The 13831-nt window shown below is 35.1% G+C and overlaps 2 protein-coding genes across 3 annotated transcripts; both read left to right on the forward strand.

Moving 5' to 3' along the window:
• Positions 1-136: 136 nt before the first annotated feature.
• Positions 137-12081, forward strand: LOC137737258 (ascorbate transporter, chloroplastic). Of its 2 annotated transcripts, none has more exons than XM_088685996.1 (7): positions 137-327; positions 1468-1976; positions 2378-2485; positions 2781-2936; positions 3356-3571; positions 4153-4368; positions 11853-12081. In XM_088685996.1, the coding sequence occupies exons 2-7, from the start codon at positions 1686-1688 to the stop codon at positions 11931-11933; spliced, it is 1068 nt and encodes a 355-aa protein (XP_088542122.1). In that variant the 5' UTR covers positions 137-327; positions 1468-1685; the 3' UTR covers positions 11934-12081. The 2 variants fall into 2 exon arrangements, with proteins under 2 accessions (XP_088542122.1, XP_088542121.1); XM_088685995.1 differs by having other exon boundaries at positions 139-327; positions 1468-2060.
• LOC137737250 (receptor-like protein EIX2) lies at positions 4387-12081 on the forward strand. Its single transcript, XM_088685993.1, has 2 exons — positions 4387-11656; positions 11853-12081. The coding sequence occupies exon 1, from the start codon at positions 8820-8822 to the stop codon at positions 11604-11606; it is 2787 nt and encodes a 928-aa protein (XP_088542119.1). The 5' UTR covers positions 4387-8819; the 3' UTR covers positions 11607-11656; positions 11853-12081.
• Positions 12082-13831: the final 1750 nt, after the last annotated feature.

Raw genomic sequence — 13831 nt, forward strand, 5'->3', positions numbered from 1 at the left:
GGATAACTTTGTCCTCTTCCCTTCACGAGAATGATGCGCCACGTGTCAGCCTGTCGACCGATCTTCCTTCGAGTACAACGCCCACCCAATTTTTCCTGCTTGTTTAAATAATAAAAAATAAAAATAAAAATCAGAAAAAATCTTACACAAAATGTTTGTATGAGAAAAAAGCCTCTGGTTATCCTCTCGAGCGTTGGGAGAGAGTGAAAACGACGGAGAAGCAACGAGGCACACGGAGAGAGCCCCAAAACGGCGTCGCATCGAATCGTCCCTCAGTCACTGCCTCTAAGCTTTCTGGTTGTTCGACTCTCTGAGTTCTGAAATGGAGTAAGAATTTTGTTCGATCCACTGAGATTATAGCTTCTTTTTTGTTGGAGATAAATTAAATGGCGATCGGAGGTTTGATATCGAACCGGAATTTCGGTTCTTTCAGTTATAGTAGCTTGGCTTTTCTAACTTGTTCTATATATATATATATATATATTTTTTTTTTTTTCAGTATTTTTATTTTTGGTTGCATTTTGTGAATTCTTGCTTGTTTGCAGTGGAATTATTGCATGCATGCGGTTGAATTTGATTGTTTTATTTTTTGAATTTTCCAATTTTGTGAGGTGAACTACTTAATCTAGTTGCATGTTGCTTCTTCCGCCTTACATTCTATGTGGATAATTTGGATATGTTGATAGATTTTCAGTAGCAAATTATTGATTTTTGTGATGAATTTTGATGGGAATGTAGTAATTTAATTGAGGATAATACTTGTGTTCCCCCAATGGGGGAATGCACATAACCCACTTCTTTCGAATAACCTATATTCACCATATGAATTTTATAATCAGAACCGTTCAACTTCTTAAGCTTTATTTGAAGATCATCCCTATAGACAATCATTCGAATCGAAGAACATCTAGTCATCCAAATATATCGATAACTAAATAATCTCCGATTTGAATAAATTTTTTATAGGGATAATCTTCAAATGAAGATAAAGAATTTAAATGGTTCTGATTATGATAATTATATGCAAAAGGTGGGAAATGCGCATTCCCCATGAGGGAACGCAAGTATTATTCTTTAATTGAATTCTACTATTGAATTCAACAATTCAATACAATTTGCGGTTTTCGGTGCATGTAAATTTTTCCGCCAATAAATTTAGATGGGTTTCTTGTTTTCACACAGACATGGATATGTACATTTATGTGTGCATGTATGTATGAATATGTGCACGTAAGCACTAAGCAAGAAACTACCTTTTTCACTCAACCACTGAGCAAATTTGGGAATAATTTTGTCTTGCTAAGTTCATTAAGGACTTGCTTAATTTGGCTCAACAAAATTTGGACAAATTATATACCAGGAGACTACAAATAGATAATGAGACAATTTAGGATTGCTGATACTGTTGAAATTTTGATGTTTCAGAGGCGGTTACATTGTTACTTTATGACTCTTTGATATTGGCAGGAAAGGTACGTCAAACAAACCACGCCATTGTGCATCACAAGGGAGAGCGTCTGTATTATCAGGGGAAAACAGTTTACCCAACTTTATGTACTCCCAGGGCTAGTGGTTCTATATCTGGATATTCGTACAGCCCTTATCAGCGTGCAATTGATTCTTCAGATACAAACGTTCTGAAGGCAACAGGTAGGGTGCGTGATGAAGGCAATAACCCTTATCTAATGTTTTTGCAATCTGGTATAAGGTCTCAGAGCACCATTACTAAACAAATACTTAGAGGAAGATGTAAAAGCTATCTTTCTTCGAATCACTCTTTTAGAAGTTGTATTCAATCAAGAAAGCTGGATAAGCTTGATTACGGGAAATATCATAAGCATGAACATGCTAAGGTTAACAGGACCTGTGCTTATTACAAGTCGGAGGAGAATGACATAACAGAATCAGAGGTGGACTCACTCACATCAATAGAGGGGTCAGGTGAAGCTGTTTTGGCAGCCAGAAATGTTCGTAAGGTACCTTCTTGGTGGGAGATTCCCAAGCGCTGGGTGATTGTACTCCTTTGTTTTACAGCATTCCTATTGTGCAACATGGATCGTGTGAGTATTTTTCTGTTTTGCATCATTGTGCATATATGTTGTTTGTAAGGTTCAAGATATATAGACACACTTATATATACATACATATATAGCCTCTTTCCTCACAACAGATACTCTTGTATAATTAGTTACAAGATGTCTTAAGCTACCAAGGCAATTCTCTTCAAGATAAAAGTATTTCCTATATCATAGTAACCTTGATGTTACATCATCGTTAAACATACGCATTGCACAACTCGGAAATATGTTTTTAATGTATTGGGTTTTTAACGTGATACTTCTCAATCAGCTAACAGTGTAAACTTTTTATATTGTAGGTAAACATGAGCATTGCAATACTTCCCATGTCACAGGAATTCAACTGGAATAGTGCAACAGTTGGCTTGATTCAGTCCTCCTTTTTCTGGGGTTACCTGCTTACTCAGGTTTGACTAAGTATACTAATGTATGCGCATTACTCAAAAATAAACTAACTTTAATCTCCTAAGCACACCTTCATTCTTAATCTCCTAAGCACATTAGTGGGCATCTAATCATGGTTGTGTCCTTTTATGGTCTAGAGGATACTGTTTTATTAAGAATAGCATATATTTGTTGTTCAAGATACATATATGATATATGCTCTCTCTTTTTCCCATACAGATGTGCTTAGAAGCTACAATTTCTACTCTCAGTTCTCCTGTATGATCATATTAATTTTATGATTGCTCTTGTATATAGATTCTTGGAGGCATTTTGGCAGATAAAATTGGTGGAAAGCGTGTATTGGGTTTTGGAGTGATCTGGTGGTCAGTAGCGACAATTTTGATACCTATTGCAGCAAAAATCAGCCTCCCTTTTTTGTTTATCATGCGTGCTTTCATGGGGATTGGTGAGGTTCGTCTTTCTAGTGCTTTGCTTTGGATCTCTAATCCTATTTTACTCCGATTCTGCATTGTATTAGTTGACACTTGACACTTACTTTTCCTTTAGAAATTGGCTTTGAACAAATCATTCAGCTTAAGAAACAAAACAGGAGTAAAATAAATAACCTAAAATGATTACCCCTTAAAACTTGTAAAAGAATGAGGGACTTTTATTTATATGACAAGTTAATTTGGACACCAATTGTCCCATTTCACTTTTGTAGTTTAGCACGCAGAAGTTTTCCTTCAGGTTTTATGTATAATTATTTAAATTTTTTCTCATTTGATATTTAATTGTATCTCAGCTTCCTTTCTGAAATAGGATTTTTCTCTTGGTAATTCAAGTAAGGGTTATCATTGCTGAACAGATATTCCTTGTTCGTTTCACAGGGTGTCGCTATGCCTGCTATGAATAATATACTCTCTAAGTGGATTCCAGTGTCTGAGAGAAGCAGAGCACTTTCACTAGTATATACTGGCATGTACCTTGGTTCTGTCACTGGGTTGGCCGTTTCTCCGATTCTAATCCAGAAGTTCAAATGGCCGTCTGTGTTTTACTCATTTGGCTCTCTTGGTAGTATCTGGTTGGCATTATGGCTGAATAAAGTATGTTCTTGCTTCCTTCAACATTTGAAATACTTGAATTACCTTGTCTACTCTTGATTTAAGATAGACTATTTCAAAAGAAAAATAAATATTATCCTATCTCCGGACCGTTAATATGTTCTTGTTTGAGCTGTGCAATATCCAGTAATGCTTTCATTTAGAAAGGAAAGTTTGATGTGATATGCAATTGTAGTGTTTAATGTATTCTTTGACTCACAATGGTATTTGACGAAAATTTGTTGGATAGACTTGCTTTGATTTCTCGGGGCGACAACTTTTTTCCTTTCATTTTCGGGATTGTGTGAATGAACTGTAGTACTGAATCTTCATTTTTAAAAGTGTAAGTGTACAGAATTATTGTTATTAAGGTCACTTGTCTTTTGAAATATGAAATGATTTACACTAACTGTTTCTCATGCCCATTCGTCGTACTTAACTGGTGATCTTCTCTTTATACCATGAAAATATACTCGGAATTAGACATGACATGTATGAAATATACGAATGAACTGATTTGAGCTGCATTTTGATGTTGATCCATTAAAGTTAACTCCAGACCATCTTTATTGTTGTATCGTTAGGCATATAGCACACCAAAAGAAGATCCAGAGCTTAGCGCAGAGGAAAAAGGACTTATCATGGGTGGAACTGGAAACACATCTAAGGAGCCTCTTAAGGTCATTCCTTGGAAGCTAATATTATCAAAAACACCTGTTTGGGCTCTTATCGTCTGCCACTTTTGCCACAATTGGGGAACCTTTATTCTATTGACATGGATGCCTACATACTACAATCAGGTACGGAATTCATTCCTCCAAAATTGAGCATACGGGCACTCACATGTATAGGAAAAGATAATAGATCCATGCAATCTTTCGATGCAGAAAATAATAATATGAGAGTTTTCATCAAAAGAACTTAGGTTAAGTTTATTTTAATAAAAAATCATGCTATAACTTTATTTAATGAAAAAACTTAAACTGTAATGAAAAACCCTTAACTTTTAATAAAGAGGACAAAAAAACTTAAATTTTAATGAAAATGACATAATTTTAATATTAAAAAAAAAAAAAAAAAAAAAAAAAAAAAAAAAAAACCTGATTCGCCTAGATGCCTGCGTCCGTCAAAGACACTATTTATGAAACAATACTATACTGTTTATGAAACTTAACAGTACTATACTATTTATGAAACTGAACACTATACTATTTATAAAGCTAAACGGTACTACACTATTTATTGTCAAGATTTATAAATAGTGCCTAGTTCTTGGTTCACTTTTGTAAATAGTGTTTAGTTATTAGGTCCTGTTTCATAAATAGTGTATACTAATTGGTACATTTTCATAAATAGTGTCTCATTCTTGACCCAATTTTATAAATAGTTTCTCATTTTTTTATCCAGTTTTATAAATAGTATCTAGTTCTTGGTTCACTTTCATATATAATGCCTAGTTCTTGGTCATGTTTCATAAATAGTGTCTAGTTTTTTGTCCAATTTCATAAATAGTGTATAGTAATTGATACAGTTTCATAAATAGTGTCTCTTTCTTGGTCCAGTGTTTTATATTGAACACTTTCAATTATTTATATTCTCTAATCAAACAAAGAACCAATTAGAACCGGAGGTAATTGAAAATTCATATGGTTCACAACTCAAAGTTTTTTTTTGGAGTTCCTTATGTTATGTTAATGAACTCCACAAGTTCTCTCTAAGAAAGTAAGAATGCTTTTATTTTCTTCCAAAAAAAAAAAAAACCCTTCTCCAGCAAGTGTTTTTTTTTTTTTTTTTTTTTTTTTTTTTTTTTAATTTTTATGAACCCCCTTTCTCCTGCCATCAATCACTCCACATAAATATTTTTATTTTTTAAAAGTTGCGGCATACATTTGAAATGGATAAAAGACTCCATTGAAGCAAATACATAAGCTGGAAAAAACACCAGCACACCAAACCAAACAAAATCTGGGAAAAAACGCTGTGCACTTGCACGGGCGTAGTTAGGTCTTTTTTTTGTAAAAAAAGTTATAGGATGCTTTTTATTTTTATTTTTTTTATTATTATTAAAATTCAAAGTTTTGAAGCCGTTTTCCTTAATAATATTCCAAAAGTATTGTCTCGAACAAATGACAGTGATGATTCTTCACTAACAACAATTTGGCATAATATATGTGCATTTGCATTTAAGTTGGTCAATTATTGTGTGTCTTCAAATCTAATAACTCCAAGACTAAATTTGTAAAGACCCCAGTGGCGGTGGAATTATTCGAAATACGAAAACTCTTGAGAACTTGCTATCAATAACCTTGAAGTATCGCATGGAGCGTGCATTTCCACTTGCATTGTAGAAATTTTGATTTGTTGGTCCCTGTTATTCTCAACTTGTAATTTACTTTGAAGTGTGATTTAAGATAAATAACAAACGAAAGTGGAAAAGAATCATCTATTTTGTGGGAGTCATTCAGCCTTCCTCATATCCTCCAAAATGACTTTTGACGGTTTGCAACTTGTTTGGAAAATAAATGTGAATTTGTCTCTCAAGAGTTGAGGCGTTTTCCGTATATTTTAGCTAGGTCCAAATAATGTGAATTACGCATTCTAACTGTTTGCAAACTTGTTTGGAAAATAAATGTAAATTTGTTCTCTCAAAAGTTAAGACGGTTTCCGCGTTTTTAGCTTGGTCCAAATAACGTGAATTACGCGCATATATGTTGTTTTCTAATTCCACAAAAACAAAAATACTTCTAAAACGTAAACAGAACGAAACAACCAACGCATAATTGTGTTGATTGTTGCAGGCTTTGTCATTGTTTTGGAGTGACGAGTCATCCTCTAATTAGTACACCTACCTACAGAAAAGTAGTTGGTCCACTCACACATGTTCCATACTTGACCATTTAAGTCAATAACCTTGAACTATCGCATGGATTTCCACTTGCTTCGTGGAAATTTTGGTTTGTTGGCCATTTTTGTTCTCAACTTGTAATTTACTTTGAAGTGTGATTAAGATAAATGTCAAACAAAAGTGGAGAAGAATCATCTATTTTGTGGGAGTCATTCATCCTTCCTTTTATCCTCCAAAACGACTTTTGACAGTTTGCAACTTGTTTGGAAAATAAATGTGAATTTGTCTCTCAAGAGTTGAGGCGTTTTCCGTGTATTTTAGCCTAGTCCAAATAATGTGAATTACGCATTCTGATGGTTTGCAACTTGTTTGGAAAATAAATGTAAATTTGTTTTCTCAAGAGTTGAGACGGTTTCTGCATTTTTTAGCTTGGTCCAAATAACTTAAATTACACGCATATATGTTGTTTTCTAATTCCACAAAAAACCAAAAGACTTCTAAAACGTAAATAGAATGAAACAATCAACGCGTAATTGTGTTGATTGTTGCAGGCTTTGTCATTATTTTGGAGAGACGAGTCATCCTCTAATTAGTACACCTACCTACAGAAAAGTAGTTGGTCCACTCACACATGTTCCATACTTGACCATTTAAGTCAATAACCTTGAACTATCGCATGGATTTCCACTTGCTTCGTGGAAATTTTGGTTTGTTGGCCATTTTTGTTCTCAACTTGTAATTTACTTTGAAGTGTGATTAAGATAAATGACAAACAAAAGTGGAGAAGAATCATCTATTTTGTGGGAGTCATTCATCCTTCCTTTTATCCTCCAAAACGACTTTTGACAGTTTGCAACTTGTTTGGAAAATAAATGTGAATTTGTCTTTCAAGAGTTGAGGCGTTTTCCCTGTATTTTAGCCTGGTCCAAATAATGTGAATTACGCATTCTGATGGTTTGCAACTTGTTTGGAAAATAAATGTAAATTTGTTCTCTCAAGAGTTGAGACGGTTTCTGCATTTTTTAGCTTGGTCCAAATAACTTAAATTACGCGCATATATGTTGTTTTCTAATTCCACAAAAAACCAAAAGACTTCTAAAACGTAAACAGAACGAAACAATCAACGCGTAATTGTGTTGATTGTTGCAGGCTTTGTCATTCTTTTGGAGTGACGAGTCATCCTCTAATTACTACACCTACCTACAAAAAAGTAGCTGGTCCACTCACACATGTTCCATACTTGACCATTTAAGTCAATAACCTTGAACTATCGCATGGATTTCCACTTGCATCGTGGAAATTTTGGTTTGTTGGTCCTGTTGTTCTCAACTTGTAATTTACTTTGAAGCGTGATTAAGATAAATGACAAACAAAAGTGGAGAAGAATCATCTATTTTGTGGGAGTCATTCATCCTTCCTTTTATCCTCCAAAACGACTTTTGACAGTTTGCAACTTGTTTGGAAAATAAATGTGAATTTGTCTCTCAAGAGTTGAGGCGTTTTCCGTGTATTTTAGCCTGGTCCAAATAATGTGAAATACGCATTCTGATGGTTTGCAACTTGTTTGGAAAATAAATGTAAATTTGTTCTCTCAAGAGTTGAGACAGTTTCTGCATTTTTTAGCTTGGTCCAAATAATTTAAATTACGCGCATATATGTTGTTTTCTAATTCCACGAAAAACCAAAAGACTTCTAAAACGTAAACAGAACGAAACAATCAACGCGTAATTGTGTTGATTGTTGCAGGCTTTGTCATTATTTTGGAGAGACGAGTCATCCTCTAATTACTACACCTACCTACAGAAAAGTAGCTGGTCCACTCACACGTGTTCCATACTTTACCATTTGAGTCAAGACAACTCAGTGTGTGGATTGTATTGTGAACTATTACGTACTCACCCAGCCTTATAAAACACTCGTAGCTTTCCTTGTGCTCCTAAATCAATTCTGATTTTACACTTCTTCTTCATTCTTCAATCGTCTTTGCCTTGATTTTGTTAAATTAAGATGGAGAATGACGGAATCATGTGCTTGAAGAAACTCTTTCATACTTCCATTGTGGTGCTACTTTTTCTACAATGTTTCAACCCTTCCCTATCCTCTGGATTCTATAATGTTTCTGTCGATTTCAGAGCAATTAGCCATCGGGTGGTGACGAGGTGCATAGAGAGTGAAAGGGAAGCACTCCTTGCTTTCAAACAAGGCCTGGTGGATGACTATGATCTCCTCTCCTCGTGGGGAAGAGAAGAACACAAGCAAGATTGTTGTCAATGGCTTGGCGTCCACTGCAGCAATCGAACCAACCATGTTACTCAACTTCATCTTGGATGGTCTTATTTGGATCAAGCTTACGCACTTCAATAGAAAGGACGCCCACAGTATCTCTCTCATTATTTGCAAGGTAAGATGATGAGTCCCAAGCTGATTAAGTTGAAGCATTTGAAATATTTGGACCTTTCATGGATTAACTTCAATGGAAGCCAAGTTCCAGATTTCATTGGGTCTCTTTCCAACTTAAGGCACCTCGATCTCTCTGATGCTTCTTTTGGTGGTCGATTTCCAAGCCAGGTCGGAAACCTTACACGCTTGCAATATCTTGATCTCAGGTCCAATGACTTTGCTAATGTAGAAAACATGAATTCATGGCTGCCTCATCTTTCTGCTTTAACATATTTGGACCTGAGTTACAACAATCTCAGTAATGTTCCTGACTGGATGGAAGCAGTTAATAAGCTCCCCAAACTTACAAACTTGTCTTTGTCTTATTGCAGTCTTCCTTCTCCTCTAATTCATTCCAGTACTCTTTTTAACAAAAATTCTTCTAGATCTCTTGCTCATGTTGCCCTCAGTGAAAACCAACTCACTTCTTCCATACTTCTTTGGTTGTCCAAATACAATGCTAGCCTTGGTTATCTTGATCTCAGATCCAATAACTTTGCTAATGTAGAAAATATGAATTCATGGCTGCCTCATCTTTCTGCTTTAACATATTTGGACCTGAGTTACAACAATCTCAGTAATGTTCTAGACTGGATGGAAGCAGTTAATAAGCTCCCTAAACTTACAAACTTGTCTCTGTCTTATTGTATTCTTCCATCTCCTCTATTTCATTCCAGTACTCTTTTTAACATAAATTCTTCTAAATCTCTTGCTCATGTTGATCTCAGGGACAACCAACTCCCATTTTCTTCATCTTCTTCCATATTTGTGTGGTTATCCAAATCCAATGCCAGCCTTGTTTATCTTGACCTCTCTTACAACCCAATTGAAGGAGGGATTCCGCAATCTTTTTCCAAGTTATGTAATCTGCAAGAATTGTACCTTAAAAACAACACTCTGAGTGGACAACTTTCCTGGTTGGTTCAAATATTAATGTCTGCATGCCCTGATCAGAACTCATTAGAGATTTTGGTCCTCAAATCCAATCATCTTTCTGGATCAATTCCTAATCTCACAAACTTTTCATCATTGCAAGAATTATATCTCGATGACAATCAATTGAGTGGAACAGTACCTGAAAGCATTGGGCATATGTCTAGACTCGAGAGTATCAACCTTGGTATGAATGCTTTGGAAGGTGTGGTTTCGGAAAGCCACTTCTCCAATCTCTCCAAACTAAGGCTTTTGGATCTATCCTCTACCTCACTATCTTTAAGCTTCAGTTCTAATTGGACTCCTCCTTTCCAATTGGATTTGATATATTTGAGCTCTTGCATGGTGGGTCCGCACTTTCCAAAATGGCTTCAAAATCAGAAAAGTTATACGAAACTTGATATTTCTAATGCAAGAATTTCTGATATCCTTCCAAGTTGGTTTTGGAGCCCTTTGTCTCATCAGGATCCTGTATATATTTCTATAGATCTTTCCAACAACCGAATTAGAGGAACAATTCCAAATTCAAGATTTGAGTTTCCCTCATCTTCTTTTAGTCAAGTGAATTTGAGTTGGAATCAATTGGAAGGTCCAGTCCCTTCATTCCTTTCCACAGTGATATCTCTAGATCTCTCCAACAATAAGCTTTCAGGGTTAATTTCTTTCATGTGTCCAAAGACTCCGAACAAGGTTAGTCGTTTAGCCTTTCTTGATCTCTCAAGCAACAATTTGTACGAACAACTTCCTAATTGTTGGACACATTTTGAAAATCTTGCCTTTCTTGATTTGAGTGATAATGCTCTTTTTGGGAAAATTCCCACCATAATGGGCTCGTTACCTTCTATTCAAACGCTGAAGTTAAACAAGAATGGGTTTGTGGGGGAATTGCCTTCATCTTTGAAGAACTTGACCACACTTAGCGTTTTTGATGTTGGAGAAAATAACTTATCAGGTTTGATACCTGAATGGTTAGGGGTTGGACTTCCAAATTTGGCTATCCTTATCCTCCGTTCTAATCATTTCTATGGAAGCATTCCACTACAATTGTGTAATATGAGAGACATTCAAATTCTAGATTTTTCAATGAATAACATCTCCGGAAATATACCCAAATGCATCAACAATTTGACTAATTTGGCTCAAAAAGGAAGTTCAAGTATAACTATCTATCATTTCTATGATAGCCCAATTGGCAGACAACAATATTATGTAGAGGAAGCATCCTTGATATGGAAAGGCAAAATGTCCAAATACAAAAGTACTTTGGGGCTTGTAAAGAGTATTCATCTGTCGAGTAACCAATTAATGGGGGAGATTCCTACGGAAATCACTGATCTTGTGGGGTTGGTTTCCTTAAACCTGTCAAGAAACAATTTAACTGGTCAAATAACTCCAATGATCGGGAAGTTGGAGTACTTAGAGTCCCTTGATCTGTCAAGAAACCACATATATGGCGGAATACCAACAAGTCTTTTTCAAATATATGGTCTTGGTGATTTGGACTTGTCAAACAACAACTTGTCTGGAAAAATTCCAATGGGGACTCAGCTCCAAACCTATGATTCGTCTGATTTTGCTGGAAATCCTCTACTTTGTGGAATTCCACTTCAACAGTTGTGCTCTCCTGAGGAAACAAGTCCAGAGGAGCAACCAATGTTTGGGGATCAAGTTAAAGAGAATGATGGGCTTATAACATCAGGATTTTACTTGAGTTTGGCGCTTGGTTTTGTTGTTGGATTTTGGGGAGTTTGTGGGAGTTTGATATTCATCAAGTCATGGCGATACACATACTACAAGTTCTTGAACTGTGTGTACGATTAGCTTTATGTGAGGGTGGCGTTGATCAAGCGACCAAGATTGATGGGCAAACTGTAAGTACTCTTCCACATAATGAATAATATTTTTGCAGTTTTGAGTCTATTAATACTATTGGCTAAGTGCACTTTTACATAGAAAACTGACTACAACGATATGGCATCATTGCCATCATGGTTAATATCATTTTGGTCTCTACAATTGTCTTTAAATTATGACTAATATATGTTGTGGTTTTTTTAATCTTTTTAGCTCGTGCATCTACCGTTGGTAAGCAATGCTCCCCTTAAACCGGAGAAGAAGGAGATTGAGGAGTGCAATTTGAAGTTATAATTTAGTGAAAGTGTTGTGTTTAATTTAGTGGCCTTTTTGTTTTTGCAATGACGTTACTTAGATTATCTTTGAGGGGTTAATTAGGTTCTTTTCATCCTCTTTTACTAAGTGTACCAGTTGATCATTTTCAATAAATTTCCTTGAGAAACTTGTAAGAACTTATTAATCAAGTTACAGAGAGAACAAGCAGACAGATAATTCAATAAAAGATTGGATACATTAACATTGAGAACATCATACATTACATTGACAGATAATTCAATCACTGTATCTCAAATCATCAATGTTAATTCTTTACGGTTCAAGCATGCAAATATTCAAATTGAACAAAAGGGTTTAGTAAAAAATCATTTATTAATATCCATGCTTGTATAACTTCAAGTGCAGTTGCGAAGCCTCTGAACACAGCAACTAGTGGCCTTGCGAACATATAAGTTACTAATTTCAATACAAAATTTGTTGTATAAACACGAAAAGAAAAGCAATGAAATTTCAACGTAATTAACAAAACACCAAAAATTGACCAAAAAACACAAGCATGAGCTCCAAAAAGGTTTTAGAAAACATGTTTTTGAGGCTATTTACAGTGACCGTATTCTTTATACTGACACCAAACTTTAAGTTCATGTGGAAATCTATTTATATGTCGAGTAACACACTAATCTGTAAATATTTTTTTTTACAGATAGTGTGCAAATTTCTTTCTTTCAATCCGTTGTATGCTCATGACGTGATAATCATATTAAAAGTTTACGATTTAATATGATTACTCACTCCCAAATGTGATTGTTATTCTATGAATTCGCTAAAATTTAAGGTTGTGTGTACTATTGTTTTTAATACCTTTTGATTAGTAATACAAAATTGAATATGAGATCTTCCTTTTGGTAATATCTTAAACTGCTTACGATATACGTCATAAGCAACCATGCTTACAAACTTAAGCACCCTTAGAAACAACATGCATTAATCCACAACGATTTTTAATTTTACTCAAGGCCCCAAATACGCTTTTGTATCACATAATTTGAAATGTGCAATTTAATTACGATGTATTTGGATTGCACATTTCAAATATTCTGACACACAAGTGTAAATGTTTTAAATTGATGACTTTTACTCATCTAACGAGATATAAACTTGTTTCGTTCCAAGTGAGTAATTAAGTAAAAATAGTACTCATGTAACCAGCAGGCAACAAGGATGTGAGACATCCTATATGCATGCAATGGCTAAACTTACTTACAAAACTCAACCGAAACGCCCCCATTGGCAACTGTACATGAGGACATAAGACGTCTTTTGGGTGAGAAATCTGCTTCCTTGTTATGGGCAGCCAGTCAGTTTGGTTCGACTCTTGATCCGGAGCAAAGACTAACTGCACTTCACATCCAAGCTCTCCTCGTGTTAGAGTCCTTAGATCTGTACTGAATCTGAACATAGAAAGCACCCTAGGCATTTTGTTTTGTTTTTCTTTGTATTTCAATGAAATACACTATCAGTAATTTGTAAGAAAATGGTCGTCTTCAATGAAATGTTTGCCTTGACATTTCGTGTAGTAAATTTCAAAATAACTATCGTCACGGTAATATGGTTGTATGGTAAAATCAAGTTAGCTAAAATTCCTCATGCGAGTCTGGAAGCCCTCGCATTAACAATAATCACACAATAAACGAACAGTCCCAAGTGAATACAATGCAAGGAACTGTTGCTAAAAGACGAAAAGTAGTGTCTTGGTCAAATGACAGTGATGATTCTTCACTAACAACAATTTAGCATAATATATGTGCAAATACATATAAGTCGGTCAATTATTGTGTGTCTTCTAATCTAGTAACTCTTAAGACTAAATTTGTAAAGACCCCAGTCGTAGTGGAATTATTCAAAATACCTACAAC

The sequence above is a fragment of the Pyrus communis genome, chromosome 15, assembly GCF_041283825.1.
Source record: "Pyrus communis isolate YQ-2024b chromosome 15, ASM4128382v1, whole genome shotgun sequence".
Classification (NCBI taxonomy): domain Eukaryota; kingdom Viridiplantae; phylum Streptophyta; class Magnoliopsida; order Rosales; family Rosaceae; genus Pyrus; species Pyrus communis.

Excerpts from the sequence above, each read along its gene's own strand:
- LOC137737258 (XM_088685995.1), top strand. The coding sequence starts at position 1,686 with ATGTTTTTGCAATCTGGTATAAGGTCTCAGAGCACCATTACTAAACAA. Across the intron at positions 2,486-2,780 it reads GGGGTTACCTGCTTACTCAG|ATTCTTGGAGGCATTTTGGC; the intron begins GTTTGACTAAGT and ends TCTTGTATATAG. Across the intron at positions 3,572-4,152 it reads TGGCATTATGGCTGAATAAA|GCATATAGCACACCAAAAGA; the intron begins GTATGTTCTTGC and ends TTGTATCGTTAG.
- LOC137737250 (XM_088685993.1), top strand. The coding sequence starts at position 8,820 with ATGATGAGTCCCAAGCTGATTAAGTTGAAGCATTTGAAATATTTGGAC.